General features: G+C 37.7%; 1 protein-coding gene across 2 annotated transcripts; it reads right to left on the reverse strand.

Moving 5' to 3' along the window:
• Positions 1–1,009: 1,009 nt before the first annotated feature.
• LOC126773058 (lipid droplet localized protein-like) lies at positions 1,010–27,662 on the reverse strand. Of its 2 annotated transcripts, none has more exons than XM_050493693.1 (9): positions 27,448–27,662; positions 21,316–21,487; positions 14,962–15,149; positions 10,747–10,876; positions 7,652–7,748; positions 4,145–4,231; positions 2,975–3,356; positions 2,809–2,900; positions 1,010–2,338 (listed from the first exon to the last, which is right to left on the reverse strand). In XM_050493693.1, exons 2-9 carry the CDS (start codon positions 21,485–21,487, stop codon positions 2,236–2,238), a joined length of 1,251 nt encoding a protein of 416 aa, XP_050349650.1. In that variant the 5' UTR covers positions 27,448–27,662; the 3' UTR covers positions 1,010–2,235. The 2 variants fall into 2 exon arrangements, with proteins under 2 accessions (XP_050349650.1, XP_050349651.1); XM_050493694.1 differs by lacking the exon at positions 27,448–27,662 and adding an exon at positions 23,785–23,874.
• Positions 27,663–27,748: the final 86 nt, after the last annotated feature.

The following is a 27,748-nucleotide window of genomic DNA, read 5'->3' on the forward strand; positions in this document are numbered from 1 at the left end:
ATAAACACAAGTTATAAATTACTAAAATTAATAATTTCTAAATTCCATTATAAATTACTAAGTAATTACTAAATAAGCAATAATATGAGATAATGGAAAGTTATTCAAAATCAAATTATTATTATTACCACTAAATAACTACTGCGTGTAATTGCGGATTCGATTCCTGATCAGTTCTACTGGCTCAAATTATACTAAATAGAGAAGTAAAAAAAACACGAAAGTAAACATGTATTTTATTTTATACCCATAAATATATTATCTACATTAACATAGACACATAGACATAACTTGTTTTATAAATAGAAGACTCGTATAGACATCAGGCTTACACATATAAGGTTATTAGATCGTTTATATAAGGACTTTAATACTTTCAATGGTTCTATGACATATTTCTTTGTCCACTTCAATTAGATGTTTTAAGTTAAAAAAAAACGTAATATATTGTTTCGTGTGAATTGCTAACTATATTTGGCATCTAAATCATTAAATAATAATGAATAAATTTGTAATAAAGCGGTATATTAACATCATTAATACCAAGAATATTACACAAAAAAAAAAACAATTAACAACTGCTCATTTTGCCTATTCTCGTAACCAAAGTAAGGGTCATTGACATTCGCCCTTTTAGCACCAGGCCACAGATAATACAATGTACCCTGATAATAAATACATAGCAATATTTTAACACAGAACATTGCTATTTCTAACTGTCGTAATTTTTACGCAATATATTAGAATTCATTGCATATTAAAATCAAATTACAAATGAATACTTTTAATTAAATTATAAGGTAAAAAAACAACATCATTTACAACAGCAACCAATATTTATTTCTTACATTTATTTAATTTGAACATCAACAGCCTCTTTAACCAAACGGTATAATGGCCATCTAGCGACGTGAAAGTCCCAGGGTCAATCCTGACCATAGGATTATATTATACCCACTTTAAACTCATGCTTGACTATTACTTGGAGGAAAAATAGAAATATTAGAAGTTATTTGAAAACATTTATTGGTAGTATTCTTGAAAAAAAAAGTTTTGGCACAGATACCATATAATATGTACATAAATAGAAATGTTCAATAATATTACAAATGCAAAAGTGACTTCGTTGTTTTTGTTTTTTTTTTTTTGTTTTTTTTTTCAGCCTTTTGCCGTCCACTGCTGGACGAAAGCCTCCCCATAGAACGCCATTTTTTTTCTGTTTACATACGTTTAAATAACTCAATTAAAGCTAACAAAACAGTAGCATTAAATCAATATCATTACAGTAGAAATATTATAATTGAATCAGATATAGGGCACACATTATCCCACCACATACCAAAATATAACAAATAACACGACCGTAGCAATATAACAATCGAATTAAAAAAAATTACTCACCCTAAAATTAATAATGAAAAGATAACTTAGTAATATAAAAAACACTAAAAGTAATTATTGCAGATCAACAGATTTATTTGGTAAAGTATCAAGTCTAAGAGTGCAACGTTTCTGCATGAAACGTTTCTGGATAAGGAGTTTTCCTAAATGTGAATTGTCGTTGGATTTATTTTTCTTCTGGAAAATATCATGTAACGCAATGTTGTCGGACATGCTCGTATTTCTTTGTCTTCTATATAGATATTTTCAAAACATTTATATCTTATTAAAATCAGTATAATATTGAATGCACAGAAAGCATTTAACGGTTAATTAAATATTTATATTAAAATATTAGATTTTAAATAGACACAAATATATATTCAAACACATTTTTTTTATAGAATAGGAAGGCGGACGAGCATATTGGCCACCTGATGGTAAGTGGTCACCAACGCCCATAGACATTGGTATTGTAAGAAATGTTAACCATCGCTTACATCACCAATGCGCCACCAACCTTGGGAACTAAGATGTTATGTCCCTTGTGCCTGTAATTACACTGGCTCACTCACCCTTCAAACCGGAACACAATAATACCAAGTACTGCTGTTTTGCGGTAGAATATCTGATGAGTGGGTGGTACCTACCAAAGTTCTACCACCAGTAAATGACATCACATTCATTGACGCATTTGTTTTTTAGACATATTCGTTGTTTGTCATTATTGGATCTGTGGACAATAGGTATGGACGTTACAATTAGATTATTTTCGAATTAATTTTGTAATACGTTAGTAAAGTGTTGAAGGTTTTGACTTATTATTAAGTATTAATCATTTTTAAATGGTATCATTCAACCATAACGGTTTATCATTTCGAATTTAATGTTGTTTTCGTCCAGTAATTGAATGATGCTCGTGTCCTTGAATGCATATCCGGTTGTCAGTACTCCACACCTGTAACGACAACAACAAAAAAATGTAATATATGTTTTTTTTACAGATGAAATAAGCGGACGGATAGATTGGCCCATAGACATTGCCACTGTAAAAAATATTAATCTGATGATAGACGTCATATCTCTTGTGCCTATAGTTACACTGGCTCACTTATTCTTCAAGTCAAACACAACAATAGTAATTATTATTGTTTGGCAGAAATATATGAGAGGGTGGTACTTATCCAGATGGTCTTGCACAAAGCCGAGGTATCAAATAAAATAAGTTACAGTAATTATAAAAGTGAGCTCGGCTAATAATCATAGTTTGAAATACGGAGTAGTCGGAATTTGGGATCGGATCGGCTCCTCCCAGCAATCGATTTGGGACGGTCGAAAGCATCATATGCAACGATAATATTACAGGATATTTTTTTAGGTTTAAAAAACATTATTTATGTTTCGCCACTTAAGAGAGGCAAATCTCACTCGGGCATCTTGTCCTTCTCGTGGAGGATCGTCAGCGCCGAGTACAGCACGCCCAGCGCCGTCATGCCGTAGCCGGGGTCCGCACCGGACACCTGCGGGCAACGCGCTCAGGTCGTTATCGAAAATATCGTAGGGAGACGACACTCGCCCTCTCCCCCCGGCGCACCTGCACGCAGAGCGCGCGGTCGGGCGGCGCGCGCGGGTCGGCGCCGGCGGGCCAGCCGCGCCCGTACAGGCGCACCGCGAAGCGCGCGTGCGTGTGCGCGCGCTCGGCCGGCCCGCGCGCCACGGCGCCCAGCGAGCAGCGCTCGGGGTGGCGCAGCAGCAGCGCGCGCGCCGCCGCCCACCTGCTGAGCGCGAACAGCAGCGCCGCCAGCAGCAGCGCGCCCAGCGCCGCCGCCAGCGACGGGAAGCACGCGTACGTCTTGATCTGCGCCGGCCGCGTGCGCGCCGCGCGATGCAGGCGGCGCTGCGTGCGGTACACCACGGACGCGTCGGCGCCCGGGAACGGCACGCACCACAGCCGCCCGCGACGGTGCACCAGCGACCTGCGACGGGTTTACGTTTATTGTTAAGATATATATATATATATATATATACATAAACGGAGTATAGTCAGGACATACAATAAAATTACGACCCTATGAAATTTTAGGCTAGATTACATTCCTAATAAAATTAAATTCATAAATATCAAGTATGTCCTTCTATCAAAGAGTCATCGAGTGCAATCAACCATCGAATCGCTCACTTTTTACTTTCTGCTTCTTATTTGTACAAGTGATTGGTTTGTTTTATTTTATTATTATTTATTATTTCTGTGTAATTGTACTGTTTGTTTCCCTAGAAATAAATAAATTTCTGAACATTAGATGTCTCTTAGATCTAGTCGACATTTAGCCGCACATCCTGGATGCCGGGTTCGAACTCCAGGTTGGCCCGATAAAAAGTTATAGCGTTTTTCCGTTAAAAATTCTCAGTGACTGGAGGTCTGGAAGTTAGACCACTAACGTGGCTCGGAAAACACGTAAAGCCGTTGGTCCTGCGCTTGAACTCTTTAAATTACCGTCCCATCGGATTATGAGAGTGAGGGAAGAGTGTACATTCTTGAGAATAGTCAACATTCTTGGGAGAGGCCGCCTCGACAGAAATGGGTCAGGACATCGCCATTTCTGAATATCACCAAATCATTTGACAACGTTCCAATCCCCAAGCTTTTAACTAAACTTGAAAATCTAGATGTCGGAAGTACTCAAAATAATTTATTTCGCAGCTATCATACCGGTCGGTCTTAAATTACTAAAATCAACCCAATCTTAGTAAAAAAATTTCAAACCTTTGCTTCAGTTTAGGCTCTAAAGGCGGCAACCTTTCCGGATACAACTTCTTCCTTAGAGCGGGTAGTTCGTGGTAATGCGCCAAGCTAGAATAGAAAGAAAAAAAAACATAAATATCTTTGTATTAAAATAACTTTCAATCAATCAATCAATCAACAGCCAATCGTTGTCCACTGCTGAACATAGGCCTCTCCCAAGGTGCGCCAAAGCTCCCTGTCCTCCGCCTTCCGCATCCAGTTGGTGCCCGCCACCTTCTTAAGGTCGTCGGTCCACCTGGCTGGAGGGCGCCCTACGCTGCGCTTGCCGATTCGCGGTCTCCACTCTAGGACTCGTCTGCTCCAACGGCCATCGGTCCTACGACATACGTGACCAGCCCACTGCCACTTCAGCCTGCTAATTTTGCAAGCTATGTCGGTGACTCCGGTTCTTTTCCGGATAATCTCATTTCTGATCTTATCCTTCAAAGATACTCCGAGCATAGCTCGCTCCATAGCACGCTGAGCGACTTTGAATTTGTGGACTAGTCCCGCAGTTAGTGTCCACGTTTCGGCACCGTATGTCATGGCAGGTAAGACGCATGGTTGAAGACTTTCGTCTTCAAACATTGCGGTATAGACGACTTGAGGACTTGACGAAGGTTGCCAAATGCTGCCCATCCCAAGCGAATTCTTCGATCGGCTTCCTTCTCGAAGTTGTTCCTACCGACTTGTATTATCTGTCCTAGGTAGGTATATTCACTAACAACTTCGAGAGGTTTCCCCTCGACGTATATCGGTCCCGGCACGACATGCCTATTGAACATGACCTTGGTCTTGTCCAAGTTCATACCGAGACCGACACACCGGGAAGACTCGCCTAGGCTACGCAGCATTTCGGTGAGTTGTTCCAGCGACTCTGCTATGATGACGATATCGTCGGCAAATCGAAGGTGTGAGATGTACTCGCCGTTTACATTGACTCCATACCTAGTCCAATCCAGCGTTTTGAAAACGTCTTCCAACGCGTTGGTGAACAGTTTCGGGGATATTACATCCCCCTGTCTCACCCCTCTGCGCAGTTGGATCGCCTTCGTCTTACAGTCCTGGATGTGGACAGTCATTGTAGCGGCGTTGTACAGACATCTCAGTACCTCGATATATCTCCAATCGATATGACATCTCTGCAATGAGTCGAGCACTTCCCAGGTTTCAATGGAGTCGAAGGCTTTCTCGTAGTCCACAAATGCCATACACAGCGGCTGATTGTACTCTTCGGTCTTCTGCACAATCTGCCGAACAGTATGGATGTGGTCCACGGTGCTGTAGCCTGATCGAAAGCCGGCTTGCTCTGGGGGCTGGAACTCGTCAAGTCGTCTGGCGAGACGGTTCGTGACGACTCTTGAGAACAGCTTATATACGTGACTTAGGAGGGAGATTGGTCTGTAGTTTTTCAAGAGGGTTTTATCACCTTTCTTGAAAAACAGTACCACCTCACTCCCGCTCCACGTTTCCGGGGTCTTGCCATGTTGGATGACGGAATTAAAGAGGCTTGCTAGCTCTTTCAGGACCGGAGTCCCGCCTGCCTTAAGCAACTCTGTTGTGATTCCGTCATCTCCCGGAGCTTTGTTGTTTTTAAGCTGTTCTAGAGCCGCCCTAATCTCTCCTTGGTCAACGACCGGGAGCTCCTCGGAGTAATGGCGCATAAGAGGGGCGCGCTGGTCATCAATACTGATTCCCACGGGTTTATCCGATCTTGAAGAGAACAACTGCCCATAAAACCTCTCTACTTCTCCGACAATCTCAGGCCTAGAGGTAACGACCCCACCATTTTCAGTGTTAAGTTTTGTCAGACGCGGCCTCCCAAACTTGCGAGCGAACACTTTCGATCCCCGATTTTGCTCAATCGCAGCCTTGATGGCACGGGTATTGGAGCGTCGGAGATCGCGTCGCGTCAGCGTTTTTATTGTTCGGTTTAAGGCCTTATCTGACAAAAACGATGGTAGTTCTCGTCGTTTTCTCATGAGCTCGAGTGTCTCAGCAGAGAGTTTTGGTGCGTTGTCTCTTCTCTGTGGCGGAAAACACTTGCGGGATGTGTTTTGCAGTATTTTGACCAGCGTGTCGGTTCTCTCATCAATGCTGCTTATGGTTTCCAACGCGGTGAATTGATTTTGAAGTTCCATTTGGAACTTTTCGGAGCCTTGAGCAGCTTGGAGCATGGTAGGTCGGAGAGTAGACCTCATCATTCTCGATCTTTCGGCTTTTAAGTTGATATTTAGAGTGCCTCGAACCAAGCGGTGATCACTTCCGGTATTAAACCTGTTGATCACTGAAACATCTCTAAATATGTGCCTTTTATTCGAAATGATAAAGTCTATCTCGTTCCTTGTCACGTTATCGGGGTTTCGCCAGGTCCACCTCCTCTGAGGCTTCTTTTGAAAGAAAGAATTCATCAAATAAAGCCCCTGCGCTTCGAGAAAGTTTACCAGCATTTGCCCCCTGTGATTTCTGCAGCCCAAGCCGTAAGGTCCGACTTTCGATTCACCGCTATCTTATACTCCCACTTTAGCATTAAAGTCTCCCATAACAACATTGTAGTGGGCCTTCGAGGTGTCGTTGAGGGCCTTTGCGATGTCCTCGTACATCGCTTCGACCACATCATCAGAGTATGTCGAAGTTGGCGCATATACCTGTACAACCTTCAGGGAGTACCTGTCGGAAAGTTTTAGGACAAGGTACGCTACCCGGTTCGACACACTACTGATTTCCACAATGCTGCTAATGAGATCCTTTTTGACTAGAAAACCGACACCACCCTGGGAGAGGTTATCACCTTCGCGGAAGTAGAGTAAGTTACCGGACTCTAGAGTTATCGTGTCCTCCCCCTGTCTTCGGACTTCAGATAACCCCAGTATATGCCAGTTTATATGACTTAACTCTACTTCTAATTCGGCGAGGTGATGGTCCAGCCTCATCGAGCGTCCATTATACGTTGCCATGTTCAGTCGTTTTATACGGTAGCCTGCCGTGAACCGGTGATTCTTAGCACCCCCTGCCCTGCCGATACCGCGACCGCTACCTTGGTCGGGCCTAGCGGGCTTGCCGGTAACTGGAGGCCTTTTTTTGGGCGCATCTGCCATTAAGGGAGGGGTAAAATAACTTTAGAATTGAAAATTCACAATATTACACCAAATATAAAGCAGAACCGGATATATATTGGATAGCGTTAGTGGATAATTTGTGAAATCACATGATCAAAGTGAATACCCCCATTTTTTTTATATGTTTGCCGGGATGACAGATGACTCTACTCCACCTGATGGTAATTGGCAGTAGTCCAAACGCGACGACGGCCAGTACAGTCGGGAAGAATGTTCTGCACTAGCCGCCTTCGCCTTACCGGCCCGCAAGATGTCTCTTCACTTCGTTTGAAGGTCCACAAGAGATACTAAGATAGTGCCAATGGACACATTCTTCGATATAACTCTATTTTATTAGAACTTAAGGAAGTAAACACTCCCTCGAACTCACCTGTGTATCAGCGACTCCCAAGTCCCATAGTTGATAAAGCCACGCGTCTCGACGTCATTACTTGCGGATATATACGATTCCACAGAGTTAAGCGTGCCTGGAAATTAACGCACAGCAATAAACATCTCTCTATACTCACTATTAATGTAAATATACTATGGTTCGATTTTATCTGTGCCCAATAACACTTTTTTTTTATAGAATAGGTAGGCGGACGAGCATATGGGCCACCTGATGGTAAGTGGTCACCAACGCCCATAGACATTGGCATGTAAGAAATGTTATCGCTTACATCACCAATGCGCCACCGACCTTGGGAACTAAGATGTTATGTCCCTTGTGCCTGTAATTACACTGGCTCACTCACTCTTCAAACCGAAACACAACAATACCAAGTACTGCTGTTTTGCGGTAGAATATCTGATGAGTGGGTGGTACCTACCCAGACGAGCTTGCACAAAGCCCTACCACCAGTAACACTGTCAGCATACAAATCGTAGCTGTCACCGTTCTTTCGTTTTTGATGTTCTTTTTTTCGCGCGGTTACCATAGTATCTGTCAGTATGAGCTGTAAATGATTTTTATCTCACAAATAGCTAATTTGAATTTCTCTGTACGTGTCTCGATAAAATGTCATTAAAATCGTTATTTTATGAGTAATTATTTAATTTTAATCGATATTTCACTTATGTCCTGATAAAAAATAGTATATTCCTGTAGTGCACACACACATACACAATAATGTATTAATTAGTATTTTATAATATGAATATATATTATCTGTGTATCTATCCTTCTGTCATCTCGGATGACACACGTCGCGGAGCGCGGGAAAGTAGAATATATATTGGAATTGGCGCGAATTGGCGGTGTGTGTGCATAGCGAGCTGGTATATAAAATATAATATGTATTATTAAATTTGTAATACCGAGCTTACGCTTTGAGTTAAAACACGGTTAAAGAGTGAACATTACAATTCCAGAGTAAAGTTCATCGAACCCTGGATTTACATATTAATTGAAATATGCTAATAGTTCTGCTTAATACATACATGCATAAGAACAAACAGTTCTTGATTATCATATATTTATAATACAATACTGCACACGCATAACGAATACACTTAAATCTTAACCAATAATGGATACTGGTGGTAAAGCTTTGTGCAAGCTCGTCTGTGTAGGTACCACCCACTCATATATTCCACCGCAAAACAGCAGTACTTGTTATTGTTGTGTTCCGGTTTTAAGGGTGATTGCACTAGTGTACACAGCCACAAGGGACATAACATCTTAGTTCCCAAAGTTGGTGGCGCATTGGTGATGTAAGCGATGGTTAACATTTCTTACAATGCCAATGTGTATGGGCTTTGGTGAACACTTACCATCAGGTGGCCCATATGCGCCGCCTTCCTATTCTATAAAAAAAAAGTTAAAGTTTTTATGTAATCAACTCCACTTGCCATTGAAATGGACACATTACACATTTATTACAAGCGTGGAGTTAGTATCCGTTGGTATCCACGCAGGAGAAATAATAATTCAATTGTATTTATTTCTCTATGTAAATTGATTGTCAATAAAGAGTAACTACTGAGTTTCTTACCGGTTCTTCGATAGAATCTACATTCCGAATCGGTGGTAGCTTTAAATTCGATTTAATCAATAAAATTGTCCTCGGAAGAGCCTATTTGAATAAAGTATATTTTTAATTTGATTTGAGTTCTTACAAATTAAAAATAATAAAACTATGCAATACATAATAATAATATTTATTTTGGTAATTAATATTATTTTATATTACGTTTAAAACATAATCTTTAATCTTTCCTACCATAATTTCAGCAAAGTGAACCGAATACCATGATATTTAAACTTTAAAAAAGAAACATATTTATAAATGTTGTCTATGCCTTTTATTTTTATTGATATAAAGAAAAAGCAATTATTTAATGTTTTTTTCAGTAATTTAGATTGTATAAGTAGTATAGTTGATGAGTCAATTATACAATAAATAAAAAAATAAATTGCCTAAGATTGTCAATAGATAAGGCGTGTTTTTTTCCTCGTCACGTAACGTGAATAAACTTGCTGATGACCGTAGAGCGGACATCATCTTTTTTATTAGTTATCATCTACAAATGGTTCAATTAATTGTTTATCGCATTGTGTTGCTTTTGTTTTCAATTTATTTGTTTTGTCTTTGTGTGCTATGTGTCCGAATATATCAAGTATTGTATATGTCACGAATGTGACGTCACGAGGCAGAGCTAAATAAGTTATTTTATGAGCCGTACTGTGTAGCTGTGTTTTAGTTACAAGGACGAAATAGCCCGTGAGATTACAAAATTCATTTTTTTCAAAGAAGTAAACCCGATATAATACATGTATGTACTATTAATAAAATACTTTAAGTATGTTACCAAACAATTAACTGCACGAGGCCCTATCGCCAGTACATATTTCTATTTTCTATTGGATGATATTCTTCCTAGCATTGGAACTTTGATATTGTGGCTCTTATGACTTTAAAGTATTTATATACAGTAACAGCCTGTTAATGTCCCACTGCTGGGCTAAGGCCTCCTCTTCCTTTTGAGGAGAAGGTTTGGAGCTTATTCTACCACGCTGCTCCAATGCGGGTTGGTAGAATACACATGTAGCAGAATTTCAATGAAATTAGACACATGCAGGTTTCCTCACGATGTTTTCCTTCATAGTCAAGCACGAGATGAATTATAAACACAAATTAAGAACATGATAATTCAGTGGTCCGGGTTTGAACCCACGATCATCGGTTAAGATTCACGCGTTCTAACCACTAGGCCATTTCGACTCTTTATAGTATTTATATAAATATACTTTATTGTAAATAAAGCACAGATTACATCAGAGCAACACAACAAAAAAATCAAAGCGTAAAGGCGGTATTTTTGCTTAAAGCGATTTTTCGAATTGATATATTGACGAAGTTCTACTTTAATGAGAAAAGGTACCAGACCCTGCGCTGGATAGGGAATATGCATATTATTTAATACATCGTTTACTCATTCCTACAACATTTCAATGTCCACATGTGTCAAGAAACAACTCACCACAAAAGTTCTTCTGTAGGTAAATGACACCTAAATCGTTGGGAATACTGTCGAATCCGCAAGCACTAATCACGTACACGCCGGCTTCCCGCGCCTTCTCGTCGTACTCCAGCTGCATTTTTTCTATAAACTGGAACATAACGAATTAAATTCAATTAATTCTTAACTGGTTTTATTAAATGTCGGAAATGTGTACTTTTAATGAAATATGTATATGCTTGGATGTTTCTAATGTTTCTTTGGTTTAATTTGATTGTCCAAAAGAACAATAAAACTTTTATATAACTAAACATATATGCTAGTGTACAGTCGAGTGTTAAAGCCATTGTTATCGGACATCAGGGCCAAAATTAGAACCCCGTGACCTCGTAATGTTGTAAATTTCAATCAATCAACAGCCAATCGTTGTCCACTGCTGAACATAGGCCTCTCCCAAGGTGCGCCAAAGCTCCCTGTCCTCCGCCTTCCGCATCCAGTTGGTGCCCGCCACCTTCTTAAGGTCGTCGGTCCACCTGGCTGGAGGGCGCCCTACGCTGCGCTTGCCGATTCGCGGTCTCCACTCTAGGACTCGTCTGCTCCAACGGCCATCGGTCCTACGACATACGTGACCAGCCCACTGCCACTTCAGCCTGCTAATTTTGCAAGCTATGTCGGTGACTCCGGTTCTTTTCCGGATAATCTCATTTCTGATCTTATCCTTCAAAGATACTCCGAGCATAGCTCGCTCCATAGCACGCTGAGCGACTTTGAATTTGTGGACTAGTCCCGCAGTTAGTGTCCACGTTTCGGCACCGTATGTCATGACAGGTAAGACGCATTGGTTGAAGACTTTCGTCTTCAAACATTGCGGTATAGACGACTTGAGGACTTGACGAAGGTTGCCAAATGCTGCCCATCCCAAGCGAATTCTTCGATCGGCTTCCTTCTCGAAGTTGTTCCTACCGACTTGTATTATCTGTCCTAGGTAGGTATATTCACTAACAACTTCGAGAGGTTTCCCCTCGACGTATATCGGTCCCGGCACGACATGCCTATTGAACATGACCTTGGTCTTGTCCAAGTTCATACCGAGACCGACACACCGGGAAGACTCGCCTAGGCTACGCAGCATTTCGGTGAGTTGTTCCAGCGACTCTGCTATGATGACGATATCGTCGGCAAATCGAAGGTGTGAGATGTACTCGCCGTTTACATTGACTCCATACCTAATCCAATCCAGCGTTTTGAAAACGTCTTCCAACGCGTTGGTGAACAGTTTCGGGGATATTACATCCCCCTGTCTCACCCCTCTGCGCAGTTGGATCGCCTTCGTCTTACAGTCCTGGATGTGGACAGTCATTGTAGCGGCGTTGTACAGACATCTCAGTACCTCGATATATCTCCAATCGATATGACATCTCTGCAATGAGTCGAGCACTGCCCAGGTTTCGATGGAGTCGAAGGCTTTCTCGTAGTCCACAAATGCCATACACAGCGGCTGATTGTACTCTTCGGTCTTCTGCACAATCTGCCGAACAGTATGGATGTGGTCCACGGTGCTGTAGCCTGATCGAAAGCCGGCTTGCTCTGGGGGCTGGAACTCGTCAAGTCGTCTGGCGAGACGGTTCGTGACGACTCTTGAGAACAGCTTATACACGTGACTCAGGAGGGAGATTGGTCTGTAGTTTTTCAAGAGGGTTTTATCACCTTTCTTGAAAAACAGTACCACCTCACTCCCGCTCCACGTTTCCGGGGTCTTGCCATATTGGATGACGGAATTAAAGAGGCTTGCTAGCTCTTTTAGGACCGGAGTCCCGCCTGCCTTAAGCAACTCTGTTGTGATTCCGTCATCTCCCGGAGCTTTGTTGTTTTTAAGCTGTTCTAGAGCCGCCCTAATCTCTCCTTGGTCAACGACCGGGAGTTGGGGAGGGAGGAGTTGTAAATTTAGATAAGAAAAAAAAACAAGCGTTCTAAGTAAGGAAAAAGTTTTTACTGTTATCTTTATAAGTTATTGCAAAACTAGGAATAAACATTTTTTACTTGTTCATAAATATTTCTTTTTTACTATTGGCCTGTTAAATCTGTTTATGTTAATTGTTAAATTGTCTAACATATGAGACAAAATTAAATAACTTCATTAAAACATAATGAAGTTATAATGACGAGCCGGTTGGCGTGGTTGGTAGAACACTTGCCTTTCACGCCGAAGGTTGTGGGTTCGATTCCCACCCAGGACAGATATTTGTGTGCATGAACATATCTGTTTGTCCTGAGTCTGGGTGTAATTATCTATATAAGTATGTATTTACAAAAAGAAAAGTAGTATATGTAGTATATCAGTTGTCTGGTTTCCATAGCACAAGCTTTGTACAAGCTTAATTTGGGATCAGATGGCCGTGTGTGAAAAATGTCCCAGGATATTATTATTATTATTATTATTATTATAATAAGGCAAGCCGAAACGAATGTAAAACAAAAACGACTTATTATATTATAAAAATTCATAACCGGTTTAGGTTTTTTTCGGTTTTTTTTTTTGTTATAGTCTCCACAGACATGTCCGTGCCTTTGTTGTATCTACCAATCGTTTTACGTGCGTCTGCATATTAATCATATCCAGACATCAACACGATAAAAATTTGGAATTCAAGGTCTTTTTGCAGTCGCTCGATTCCACTTTAGAGTTGCAGGGATTTTCTGATTGACTGATCGGAGTGAGATTTGGGATGTGGGTGGCTTTAGTGGAGAAAGAAGTCTAAGGTTTTTAGTATCTCCCTTCTTTAACCACGACCTCGTGGTGATCTGAGGCTATCACGGACCCAATGCAGTCTACTAACTCCCCTCTGTCTAAGTCCACTTTCATCACATCACGTCTTAATTTTTTGGACTGGTAAAAATATAGTAAAAAATCTTCCCGCCAACCCGCCGGACTATACGTCGCCGCGCGAGTCGCCGCAGTGTCCCCGAGCCTGCACTCACTAAATCCCGCACCGATTTCGATGTTGGTGGAGTCGCCGAATAGAGGCTGGCCTTCCTCGTCGGCGGTGGTGGCGACTTTTATTGGTCTATTTATATATGATTACCTAATATTATTTGGGGATCTCGAGCCCGTTGATGGCTTTGTCCCGTATAAAAATCCAATTAAACTATCGATTTGACACAACATTTCAAAACCTGACTGGTTCAAAATATTCTTAGAATTTTTTTCCTCAACTTCGCGTGAACGCCCCCGCGGAATGCGGAATTCATTTGTCGGATTTTATTAATATATGAATAGATTCAGTCAGTAATAAATTATGAGTTTAGAGCTTTTTGTACTAAATCTCTACCACCCAGTAGCTGTGACCACCCAGGGTTTAGGACAAGCCAGTCTCACTCGGCACCACCTACCCTAGATAGTGTAACTACAGGCAAAAGGGACGTAATACCTTAGTTCCCAAGGATTATGGCGCTATGCGATATAAGGAACGGTTAATACTTTTTACAACCTTCTGACAGCGCCAATGTCTATGAGCGGTGATGACCATTTACAATGCTGCGGCTCATTCGCCCGTCTACATACCTATAACAAAAAAAACGTATCATTCATTCTATGGTAGGATACCAAAACAATAGATCCTGTGTGCGCTTTAAAAGCCGTGCGGATGACATTAACATAAGTGTCTACCGAAACTGGCCAACCTAGAATTATTCTAAAGTTGTATCCGCAATATTAACAAGGCTAATATCAAAAGCAAGACCGTTGTCAAGTAAATGTGCCCACTTATTTATTACCAAAGATCGGATTTTATGCATTTTCATATTTAATCCATTCTGATGTTGATGATGCATATCGTTAGTAATGTTTTAAATGCAAGTGTACTTGTTTGTTGCACTTGTTTAGTGGGCACCACCACCAGTTACGTATTAAAAACCCACCTAACAACCGTTCAAATTTCAATTCATAAATAACAAAATAATCTAAATAAATTATCTTAAATCCTTGAAATTAACATATGACTTTTTGCATTTAAAGTTGTAATTTGCATATACATTCTACGTAACAAAGGCCTTTGAAAACTGCAAGGAACATTTTATTTACATAATACTACATTGGAGCCGTTGTGACCGTGAATCGCGGTTCGAACACGTGAATCCTAATCGAAGATGGCGGATTCCTCCTCTAGGGCCAAGGAGTTCACCTCAAAAGGAGAGGAGGCCCTAGGCCAGCAGTGCGACACCGCCAGGCCGGCTCACCTGCGGCTCCCCGCACACGTCGACGTAGTGCGCGCGCGCGGCCACGGCGGCGCGCACGACGGGCTCGCCGTACAGGCGGAAGGGCCCGCAGCAGTTCACCAGCACCTTGCACTGCAGGCACATCTCCTTCAGCGACTCCTCGTCCTTCACGTTAGCCTCGATCTTCTTCACGGACGTTATATCTCCTTCTGTAATTATATATACAATCACGAAAATAATTAAATACTTTTTTATTTCATAGTGTTACCTTACGTAATGTAAGAACGCAACATTGTAAAACAATAGCCGTCTTAATGTAATTGATACCTATTATACCGAAACATTGTCTTGAGAATAAGACTTGGATACGACAAAGTATTCTCATATTTCATCACTAAGAGCATGACATGGTTAAAAAGCCTTCATATATAAGGTCAGGGATAATTCAAATAGATATATTCAAATTCAAGATATTTTTTATTTAAATTTGATTATAATATATATGTGCGATTTTTTTCGATAGCATGTTGCTATTTTGTAGATAATAGATAATTCCATTGCCGTAGAAATTTTGGAACTTCTGATCAAAAAACTGCGACAAGTAATTTTGACCCTTTCTTTCGATCAATTCCGGCCGTGTTATATTTATTTAAAAAAAAGTTATTTTAAAAAGGGGTAAAAGCTCATGGTGAACGATGTCCTTCCAATCCCACCATACACACAGCATCGCCTTCTTGCGAGTTAATCCGGGTTTCGCTATAGTCTGTGGAGTATGTTTGCCCTTTGGCCGCGGTTTTTTTTCTCACATTCTTGTCATTTTTCATCACCATCATTAATTTCAAAAACGGTTCGATTTAATTATGTTTCAATATAACTTTTTTGAGCTTTTTGAGATTGCAAAATGCTTAGAGGTTTCCGTAAGTGACCTCGTGTAGCACGCAAATATAAGCTTTTTCGTAGATCCATTTTCTTGGTGGTCAAACCTAAGCTTTGTAACTACTCATATACCGAACTTGCTCTATTTTATCAAAAAATGCATCGATTTTATCCGTCCGACCAAGCTAGAGCAAACTTTATCTTTGACATCTTTCCCGGACTGTAAGCTCTTGAAACAATTTTGTGCTACTCTTACTAACCCTGCGTTAAATTCGTAAACGTCATTCGTTAAATTTTTTCGCGGCTTTTGTCGGATTTTTCGTTTTTTTGTAATAAAACTTTAAAATTTATCTAATTTATTCGATAAATTCACTCATTTTGGCGGACAGAAAACCGGCGGGAGACATTTTTTATATCTTGTTGTTGTTATTGTTTTTCTCTAAATGTCATCTATTTAGTGGTATCAACAACAGTCAGATATACTCGTGAACACTACAACAAAAGATTACTACCACTTTTTACAGATAGAATTCGAAATATCTTTATCTGGATTATTTTGGATTGTATGGGGTGGTTCTAACAAAACGCACATAATTGAAGTTGAAAGAGCCCAAAGAATGATACTTAAAGTAGCTCTCTCTAAGCCACGCATATTTCCTACTGTAGACCTATATAGGGAAGCAAATGTTCTAACAGTCAGAAAACTTTACATTTTGATATAGCTGACTCTAGAAGATCTTATGAAGTATGTAAATCTGTAATGGTCAAAACATTTTTTGCCCAAAAATTCTTTGATTTTAAAGCAGCCAGGCTTTACAATAAATTAAATAAATTACTCTCTATTTCAAATTTACTAAAATTCGCATGTAAGAGGAAATTAACTAACTGGCTTTTAAAACTGGACTATGAAGAGACAGAAAAATTATTAATTTAATACATTAATAATAAACAAGCAATTGTAGTAAAAAAAAAATCTACACACCATATATACACATACATACAACACACAGGCACAAACACACACACACACACACACACACCCATAAACTCACACGCACATATTCACAAGCATACATTATCTTTTTATTTCAATTAGCATAAGTATAACTTATTACTAGATAATATATTGTAAAAGCTTTAGTGTTTCTCGTGTTTTCTATAAAATTAAACAAATAAATAGTTCCTTACTCAAGAGGGGGAGCCAGGAGACCCTTAGCACAGGGCAACCTAGTTTTGGCTCCTGTATCCCACATATAACTGTATTTATATATATTATAAAAAAAGAAAATGTAAACATTATTGTCTGTGGGAGAGAATAAAAAAATAAATTTATTAAATTTATTATTAAATTTTATAAAATTTGGTTGGTTGGTTAGCGTGTGATAGTCTTACGTTACCTTGAAGTATTTAAAAATAATATAAGTATAATTTTATTTCGTGCGTGAATGTGTGTATGTGAATATAAATGGAATATCATATTTAATTAATTATTCTCGTATCAAATTTACGCAACATAAAATAAAAAAAGAAAAGATAAGTTATTTTCCGTGCTGTAGATATTTTATCCAAAATATAATATTTTAAAAGTAATGAGTTAAATGCAGACGTTTACGAAACGTACTTACCCGGCCTCTAATATATTTGAAAATAGATAACTAATTCTGTAAAACTAATAATTTGAATGTATGACGTATAAGCTTCGTATGAGTAATGATAAAAGAAGTTTTTTTATTATTTCACATCACAAAATCTTAATTGTAACCAGGACGGGCAGGTTTCCACCACCCACTCATCAGATATTCTACCGCAAAACAGCAGTACTTGGTATTGCTGTGTTCCGGTTTGAAGGGTGAGTGAGCCAGTGTAATTACAGGCACAAGGGACATAACATCTTAGTTCCCAAGGTTGGTGGCGGATTGGCCATGTAAGCGATGGTTAACATTTCTTACAATGCCAATATCTATGAGCGTTGGTGGCCACTTACCATCAGGTGGTCCATATGCTCATTCGGCCATCCTATTCTATAAAAAAAAGAACGGAGACAAGTAACGAAACAAAGTGCGTATGTACAGTATTCTCATAATTAGGAGTAATATTATAAGTCGTATTTCTTTTACAATAAAGACTATTTTTCCAAATACACAATCAGGTATGGAAAACAGTCTACGCTCAAGAGACACTATTCCAAATCGATGGGGTTTTCCATTGGCTCTGGGAATATTTTTCAAAATTAATATTATCATAAATTATTTTTCATGAAAATAATTATTTTATTGAGGCGTTTAAATTTACTCCAATATGAGTAAAGGTAGATAAAGACGATACAGCACCTTTTTCTTCCGTTTTTGTAAACCGATTGTCATTTATTTTTGGTTGGTTTAGTGTTGTAAATAAAAAAAATATGTTTTCTTTATCAATGATTATAACAGTCGAATTCTGAGCGAACATTAGTAAGATAAAAATAAGAATGGTTTAAACATTAGCCATATAAATAAAGAGCTATGATGTAATAGAACTTTTTTTAACGCTGGAAAAACGCATTACGCGTTTCCCCCACGGGAATAGTGGGGGGGTATGTGCTCGCCGGTGTCCAACGCGCCGAGTGCGCCCCGAGCATCGGAACACCCACTAAAAAACCAGCGGTACCCTTTCCGTCTTAACGAGGAGCGCCACGGGATCGCTTTCGCATGCTACCCTGGCGCTCTATGATGTAATATAACTTAAATCAACTCCCTTTTAGCCATTACCTAGTTATCTTTCTAGCTTATAAGTTATCTGAGTTTTCGGTATGCGGTATTTAGTTGAAACTAGAAAGCATTACGCAAATGCAACAGAAACGTGTAAACAGCAAGAAGAAAATATAAATAAGAATACATCAAATGTTGATGCATCTGTTTTAATTATTTTGATCGACTATTGTAAGAATCGTTTGTATATCAATTTACTTATCAACGTTATTCATCTCAAAGCGTATTGGTAACATTACGATCGCAAGTCAACTCTTCAAGGTCGTTAATTCGATTAAGATTTTTTATTGCAAAACTACCAACCTACTAAGCTTCGCGTTTTTTTCGTCGTAATCAACATTCCGATTGATAAAAACGTATAAAGATTTAAAAGTACTTAACTATTTGCATGTAAAGTAAAAAATAGGAGATAAAATTTGTAAATCAGAATAAATATTTCCACGCAAGAATTTGTTAACTTATGTGCTAATAGTATAATTATGTAGGTAAATAGAATTAAACATTTTTTTTTTTGTATTTTCTCGCCATAGACATCGAAACTGCAAGAAATTTTAACCATCGCAAATGCCTCATCAACCTTGGGAAGTAGATGTATGTCCCTTTTTTTATAGTATAGGTAGGCGGACGAGAATATGGGCCACCTGATGGTAAGTGGTCACCACCGCCCATAGACATTGGCGTTATAAGAAATATTAACCATTGCTTACATCGCCAAAGCGCCACCAATCTCGGGAACTAAGATGTTATGTCCTTTGTGGTTGTGTACACTGGCGCACTCACCCTTAAAACCGGCACACAACAATATGGTACATACCCAGGCAGACTTGCACAAAGCCTAACAGAGGACATAACTAATCTCAAACCTTATATTGTTTGTGAAGATTTTTTTTATATTCGCCGGAAGGGCAAATGACTCTACTCCACCTGATGGTAAGTGGCAGTAGAGTCCAAACGCGACGACGGCCAGTGCAGTCGGGAAGAATGTTCTGCACTAGCCGCCTTCGCCTTACCGGCCCGCAAGATGCCTCTTCACGCCTCGTTTGAAGGAACCCGGGTTGTAAGAGGAGGGGAACACGTGAGCTGGTAAGGAATTCCATTTTTTGGATGTGCGACAGAGAAAGGAGTTGCCAAATTTCTTTGTGCGCGATGGAATTGATGTCACAGTTAGGCGGTGACATCGAGAGCCAGCTCGCGTGGACTTAAGAAGGAAGGGGGAAGCAGGAATTAGAGAGGATAATTAAGATATATTGTAAATATTTAACTGATAACTATTGACCGATTTGTTACCGTCTCTTTTACTTGAACGAAAAAGAAATCGTTATACTATGTAACCTACGTTACGTTATATGCGTACAGAGTTTATTAATATTTAGTTTTAGTTTTATATCAACTATTTTTTATTTATGTAATTAACTGTAATTTACACACTGGCTTAAATTCAATCGCCAACTGTAAAAGTTTCAATTCCAATATTCCAATGGTCGAATAAGATACTTTTACCATTTACTATATAAACCTCAGAGCCGAGATGGCCCAGTGGTAAGAAAGCGTGAATCTTAACCGATGATCGTGGGTTCAAACCCGGGCAAGTAGCACTGAATTTGCATGTGCTCAATTTGTTATTATAACTCATCTCGTGCTTTATGGTGAAAGAAAACATCGTGAGGAAACATGCATGTGTCTAATTTCACTGAAATTCTGCCACATGTGTATTCCACCAAACCGCATTGGAGCAGCGTGGTGTAATAAGCTCCAAACCTTCTCCTCAGAAAGGGAGAGGAGGCCCAGCAGTGGGACATTCACAGGCTGCTACCACCATACCATATAAATCACTACAAAAAGTTCTTAATTAACACACCTTACTACTTATATAATGTAACGAACACCACAGATTATATACGACCTCGACCAATCATGTATCAATTCAAGTTCGACGTTTTTTATTTATCTATACTTCTATAAGAATACGTACAAAAAAATGCTTTTATGAATTTGTTTAAGCTAAATTAGATTACACAGTGTTCGTGTAACCGTTTACATATATACCACGTAACATATTATGTATATCTACTATGTAACCGGTGATGGTATGTAATATTTAGTTAACATTCACTAGTAAATGAAATTTCCTTTTTATACAATCTTGATCACGTTATATAATTTCTGTTTATCGGTACAAAATATTTAGTTTAACAAAAAATTCTAAACTTTTTTCAATGAACTGACTTATTAAAATGCGAACACGCATTTTTTTGCGTTTAATCAAATAAAAGATAAGCTTTTTATAATACAGCGTATTTGAATTTTATAGAAATGTATCTATGTTTTTGATATATATCAAATATGTATTTTTTGATGAAATTAAAGCGATAAGTAGCTGATACGGCACACACTATTTCAATTGGACAGGTATATAAAATCATAAAAAACGCGCTAAAGTCACAAGCAACGCTACCAAGGAGACTCGGGACTACGCCCTTACAATGGCGAATTGTACCGAAACCGAAACAGCCTGTGAATGTCCCACTGCTGGGCTAAAGGCCTCCTCTCCACATTTTGAGGAGAAGGTTTGGAGCTTATTCCATCACGCTGCTCCAATGCGGGTTGGTGGAATTGTATTGGTGGATGGCGAATTGTATCCGAACAAAATTGTTTCGTGAAGGAAACAGTTTTGTTCACTGAGCAAAATGAAGTAAATTCTTGTTTTTAAATTAAATGTAACATAATTTATTTAAGCAAAAAATCAACTTACCGATTTGATTGGATATTTCTTGAAGCATAGCATCCAGTTTCGTCATTGAGCGACCGGCGACGCCCCATTTCAAATCAGGGTAGTTCTCAATGACCTTACTAGCTAGCATCTTCACAACATGCTTGCCCGTGAATCCCGTCGCGCCAAAAATTATTAAGTCGAGACGAGACATCTGTAAATATAAATAAAACTTATACGACCTCACTTATAAAAGTCGCTTTGTGACCTGTGTAGTTAAATACTGATTTCTCTCTTTCTGTCATTATTGATTTGACATTCGAAAGAAGAAGACAGCATTACGATTTACGGTTTACGTTTAACACAGCACGTGTATTCTTAGCTCATGTTAAGTTCGTTAAAATTGTATGTCAAAATTATTTAAGACATTTTATTGTCTTCGTGCAAATATTATTAATATTTACGTAATGTTTGTAAAAATAAACTTTTGTGGGTTTTACATTATTGTGTAATCGCTAAAGTTCAAATGGTACAGCATTGATGGTAGTTGCTATTATTATTTAAATTATTGTGTTTTATACTTTAATTAAATTTTTATACATATGTGTGTTTATTTGTTTATAAGTTTTTTTTATACTTTTTTTATTACATTATATTTATCATCGTCTCTCAATTAAGGTGGGAAATTGACTTGCGAGAATCCGTTACATATAATGTTATTAAATAAACAGTCCAGTTAGGAGGGCACGAATTTCAAGGGGTGAGGTTTGATCCTGGTACTTGTGTGCCCGTAAGCAGTAGCGCTATTGACGCTTAAATACTATTTAATTTTTCTTATTTGTATCTTTATTTATTTTACTTAATTAAAAAAAAGATTTATCCTACTTGATTTATAAAAGACGGTCGCACTATACGGTTCACGTTCTATCGTTTGGCCACGTTCGACGCTCGTAAATTCGGCATAGGTCTTACCTTTAAAAGCGCCCACGCAGTACTGAATTCGAATGCCCAATTGCCCAAATTGCCCAACACATCGCAAGCATTTTAGATGTTATCATTACGTTTTTTAAGACTTTTTATTAATTTTTTTTAAATAATTAAGAAATTTTAATTCTTAATGAAGTAACGTTAATTTTGGTATATTTTTTTCTTTAATTGATATAATTATATATTGAGGAAAATTCGCAGCTATTTCGAACCGTTTTTAGTATTATTGTGCCTTTGAATGCTTCTGCTTTAAATGAATGTGTTCTTATTATTGATCGAAATTTGAATGCGATTTTTTATAGTTAAGTCAAAAAATGCATATAATGATTAAATCACTATTTTAAATATAGCATTATCTTTTCTCCATTCGAACAGTTCACCACTGTAGTAATCTACAAACTCAAAAAAGTGCATTCGCGTATTCACGGAGAACTTGTTTCGGAATTTTTGGCTTTGTATAAATGATCATCTTATACTAATAACTGTTCTCCATTTTTCAATAAGTAAAAAATTTCAAATGTTTTTTTTTTTTTTTCTCACAAACGAAGCCGTTTAGTTGAAGTAGACCATTTAATGAAAAAATGACGGTTGAAATATAATAGGGCTCTTTAAATTAGCTTATTATTTTTACCCATTCATTGCCGACCAAGAAATTAGGTAGGTCAATACATTATATAAAGGTACGACGTCCAGGGGCGTCCGTAGTATCAACATTTACTGGGTTTTGTGCAAGCTCGTCTGGGTAGATACCACTCAGTCATCAAATAATCTACCGCAAAACATCTATACTTGGTATAGTTGTGTTCCGTATACAAGGGAAAGTGAGCCAGTGTCAAGGGACATAACATCACAGTTCCCAAGGGACATAACATCACAGTTCCCAAGGGACATAACATCACAGTTCTCAAGGGACATAACATCTTAGTTCCCAAGGTTGGTGGCACATAGGCGATGTAAGCGAAGGTTAACATTGCTTACAATGTCATTGTCTAAGGGGGTTGGAGACAACTTACCATCAGGTGGCCCATATGCTCGTCCGTAATACATTAATAATTACGCATCGAAATCGAGGGACGAAATTTTATTTAAGAAAGAATTGAAGAAATCACTTAAAAAAAATTTTGTTCTACTTTGTATAGGCAAATTTGCATAGACTGTTTGTCAATGCAAATGCTTAGAATAAATATCACGGCGCTTTAAAAAAAACACTTATACAATTATGCAATGTGCAATCTCTTGTCATCTTGAAATCTAACGGCCTTTTGCGTAAACGTTGTTTAGCAGGTGATTAGTTAAACAATACCGTGTCTCCTTCTTTATAATGTCAAATAAATAATATCAGAAAGAGAGGTCATCAAAATTATACTACACGATAAACATCGTTATTTTATCGTGTAGATTCAAATTTGGGATATTAATTGCCGATGTCAAAATGAGCTGGCCAAAAAGTGATATTCCACATACACATAAATAGTATATTGTGTAATAAAAATTAAAAAAAAATAATTACTACGTAGTTTTTACCTCTCTAAACTTGGGGGTTTTTATATTATGTAATGCAAGATGAATTTTAAGTATCGTTTGTCAACTTCCAGCATAATGGAGCACAGAGTAAGATAAATATAATAATGTACGTTCAAGGCGATGCATACTACTTGCATAGATATGCGTAGACAAGTGATATGGACTCTGACTTATAACGAATGTAAGACTAAGTCAGATTGTAATATATAATATTAGATATGATACGAATTATTATTAAATATTACTGGCGAGTATAAGACTATTATTTTTATATCAATCTATATTAATCTATATTTTAAATCTGGCAACAAGAACATTGACAGATACTCTTTATGGCGGGAAACTGATAGACTTGAATACTTTTTACGAGCATTGCGGATTGCGTGTTGAGATCTAGTTTTATTATTATTATACACGAAAATTTTATTTATACGAAAATGTCTTCATTGGTATTTGTTAAATTTAATAAAATTATTTTTTGATAAATGTTGATGCGTAAGATAGTTTTTTTTATATTACACAAAACCTAATATGGAACGGATGTCTACTTCTCTTAACAGAAACCGAATTATTGAGACCAAAATGAATAGCCTTTTAAGCCTTAGTGATGCTTCAATACCGAGCCGAGATGGTTCAGTGGATACATACGTCAATCTTAAACAAAGATTGCGTTTTTAGTACTTATTTTTTCATAATTTAACTCGTGCTCAGCGGTGAGAGAAATCATTAGGGAACCTACATGAGGCGAATTATATTTTGACACTTGTGTATCCTAGCGCAGTTGAATCAGCTTAAATCGTTTTCCTTGAGAGGAGACATTTGTGCCCAACATTGGGATATTAACGGGCTTTTTACAACCAGATACACAAGTGTACAATCCTTTAAGTTCCTTACTTATAAAGTTGCTGTTTTAATAAAAAAAAAATCAAACATCAAACTTTTTATGAATAGAAAATATTTTATTAATCAAAGTATTTACAATTTTTCGTTTTCCATACAATTTTCGATGTTCTTTTGTCATTTTAACGGATGATCTCTGCTATGGAAATTCTGAGGTCGGGAATCGATGAAATCTTTAAGCACGTTTTTTAACGTCTCATTGATATAAAATTTTTCCCTTATAAATAGTTATCAAAAACCCAAAAAAGTTGAAGTCTCCAGAAGCTGTAATGAACAATGCCGGTACAAATCCAATATACACTCACAAGCAGCTTTTTGACGATGATGTTTGTCTTGATTGTTGCGGAATGAACTGTAGTGATATATCAGTTTTTCGGTGTTCGCCCACGCGCTAGGGTTCATCAGACCTATTTTTTCAGTTTCCTGTTAGTTACCCGACTATAAGTCACTAGATTCTTGCTATGACCATGAAACTAACGGCGAAGGTTGTTCATCATCATAGTCTTGGAATTTTTATCTGATTTTCCAAAATTCAAGAAAAAACAACTCAAGCACTGGAAGTATCGGTAGAGTTTGATAATGAGCTTATTCCGTGAATCAATCCTGTCATCGATAGAGCCAGACTTGCCACATGTCACTTTTGGGTCCCCTAACCACTCAAAACGTGAACACAATTCCAATGGTTGGTGCAAGTGTGTTTTCCCATATCTATCTCATAATAGCCGAAACACTAATTTTTTTTTCTTTATATAGCCTTTTTACAAAAATAGCGCGACGCGCAGGTTCCAATAGCAACAGGAATTGAAATCTACTCTATTTGACAGGATTTGAAATCTACACTAATTGCAATCGATCTTCCGTAATAGCCCTGCAGGTTCCGATGAAATTTAAATTAAACTCCGCTAATATTGTCTACATCGTTGAAGAAAATTTTCACACTGGACTATAATTATCACTATAATAATTGTACATCACTATTGTTATTTGAAAAAAAAAAACTTTTTACTATTTACTATTATTATAAAAATTTAGTTAAAACAAGCATTTATAACAATCACTTAACCTTTTTTTCTTACTAATAACATGTGTAAATTACATAAAAATCTGTTTAGGGAAAAAAAACCTCGTTTTAGTATAAGTTTATAAATCCTTTTTACTTACCTTAATCGTTTCGTTTCCACGATTTCAAGGAATAGTTTTTTTAGTAAAATGAAAACCAACCCTCATTCAACTCACGATTTAACAGGCACAGACTCACAGCCAAATAGCAATAAGGGGCTGTGAAATGCTGGCCGGTTAGGTTAAATAAAAAAACGGGAGAAGTTTTCGTTTACAACTTACGCACGATGGTCCACAAGGAATAAGCAAAAGTAAATATCATGTAAGATTGGATGAAGATGATGATATAATAAAATTCGATTTCATTCATTTCTCAGATAAACCTGGCGGAGTTTCCCCCTACAACATGCATGTGTAACGATCAACTCAAACTTCCCGACACCGGGAACTGGTAGCAATATCGATTACTGATATCACGTGATGTTCGACAGTTGGTGGCTTGCCTACCTAACCCCTTCCATTCATAGGGAGAAATCCTAGATACAACGGGAATCCCCTTACTGCGCATGTCTTAATAAATCAATAGATGATGCGTTCAAGAATTCATTAAATAAATAACATATAATACAACAGACGCTTATAATATCCCAAAGACTAAATACAAATCGAAATCAATCAAATTTTAGGTGTTCCCTTAGGAAGTAGTTTTTTTTTATCAAGCAAATGAGATTGATAGCGACTTGAATTGTTGCAAATCGTAGGCTAGACTTGGGTAAAATGTAATCAGATTAACGATTATGTTTACAAAAGGTAATCATCAAACACGATTACAGATTAATTTTGATTGATTCTAAAAAGGACGCGCAGAGATTTTACGCGCACTTATTTGGCTCACTCACTCACATCACTTTTTTGATTACTTTCGTTATACTGTAATCGTGATTGATAATTACACATTGTAATTGTTAATCTAATTACATTTTGCCTAAGTTTGGCGTAGGCAGTCAAGTTGAGACTAATCGTAAGCAGCGAAACAACAATTCGGAAAGAGCGCGTCGATATCTGTAAGCATTTTTTTTTAACTGTTCGGAAATTTTTCGTGATCGACCTTTTTAAGCACACAATGACGGGTTCTATAAATATTGTTTCTTTCGTATATTACAGAAAACGATAAACTGTAAAACCATATTTATCGATATTTTCAGTTGTTTTTAATTAATTATTTAAAAATATTAAATTAATTATTTAAAAAAGTTTACATTGTGTTTTAAAATACAATAATTGTTTATTTAAAAAAGTTTAAAAATATATATTTATTTATAAAATGTAGTATGCATTACTAAACAATTATATGTACATAGATAAACGAAAACCAGCGTCGATTGAAAGTTTAAAAATAACATAGGTATTGGAATTTAACAATTGCGTGAGGAGACAATATGATGCGGCGTCAATATGAATACATTTTGAAGAACACCAATAACCTACTAACAAAACGTCCATACCATCTTTACTATTAGATTACACTTTGTATGTATTCTAGTAACTCGAGATAATTTACTAAATCATTACATTACATAAATGTCAACAATATTATTAATTTTGACATATCAATCATTGCTGATAAGAAACGATGCAACCAGCATTTTATCACAAATCAATCCAGGCCAGACATGTAATAAATTTAATTGAACAATTACTTACCCTGCGGTTTCTGTTATAGTAATCAATATTCAGTATAAGCAATATAAATAAAAAGTTTACAGCTTCTTATCTTCTACCATAACGTAATTCAAAGCGAATAATATAGCCGCAGCGAGCAGCAAAACATTACTATTTACTACGTCACTCCCCGCCCTGCCGGCCGGCTAATCGGAAAAATTTCAAGACTCTCACGTAAACCAAATACGCGCCTATGAACAATTGCCACAGAGTAGAGCACAATTACTTTTCAGTATTGATATTTCCATCAGTACTACAATGTTGCCAATACTTAAATATTTAT

This window comes from Nymphalis io, chromosome 13 (genome assembly GCF_905147045.1).
Source record: "Nymphalis io chromosome 13, ilAglIoxx1.1, whole genome shotgun sequence".
NCBI classification, from domain to species: domain Eukaryota; kingdom Metazoa; phylum Arthropoda; class Insecta; order Lepidoptera; family Nymphalidae; genus Nymphalis; species Nymphalis io.

What these genes read in the sequence shown, in the direction of transcription:
- LOC126773058 (XM_050493693.1), bottom strand. Translation starts at nt 21,487, where the DNA reads ATGTCTCGTCTCGACTTAATAATTTTTGGCGCGACGGGATTCACGGGC. An exon ending in ACGTGTGCGGGGAGCCGCAG is followed by an intron (nt 10,877 to 14,961) that starts GTGAGCCGGCCT and finishes GTTATGTTCCAG; the next exon opens with TTTATAGAAAAAATGCAGCT. An exon ending in CCTACAGAAGAACTTTTGTG is followed by an intron (nt 7,749 to 10,746) that starts GTGAGTTGTTTC and finishes GTTAATTTCCAG; the next exon opens with GCACGCTTAACTCTGTGGAA.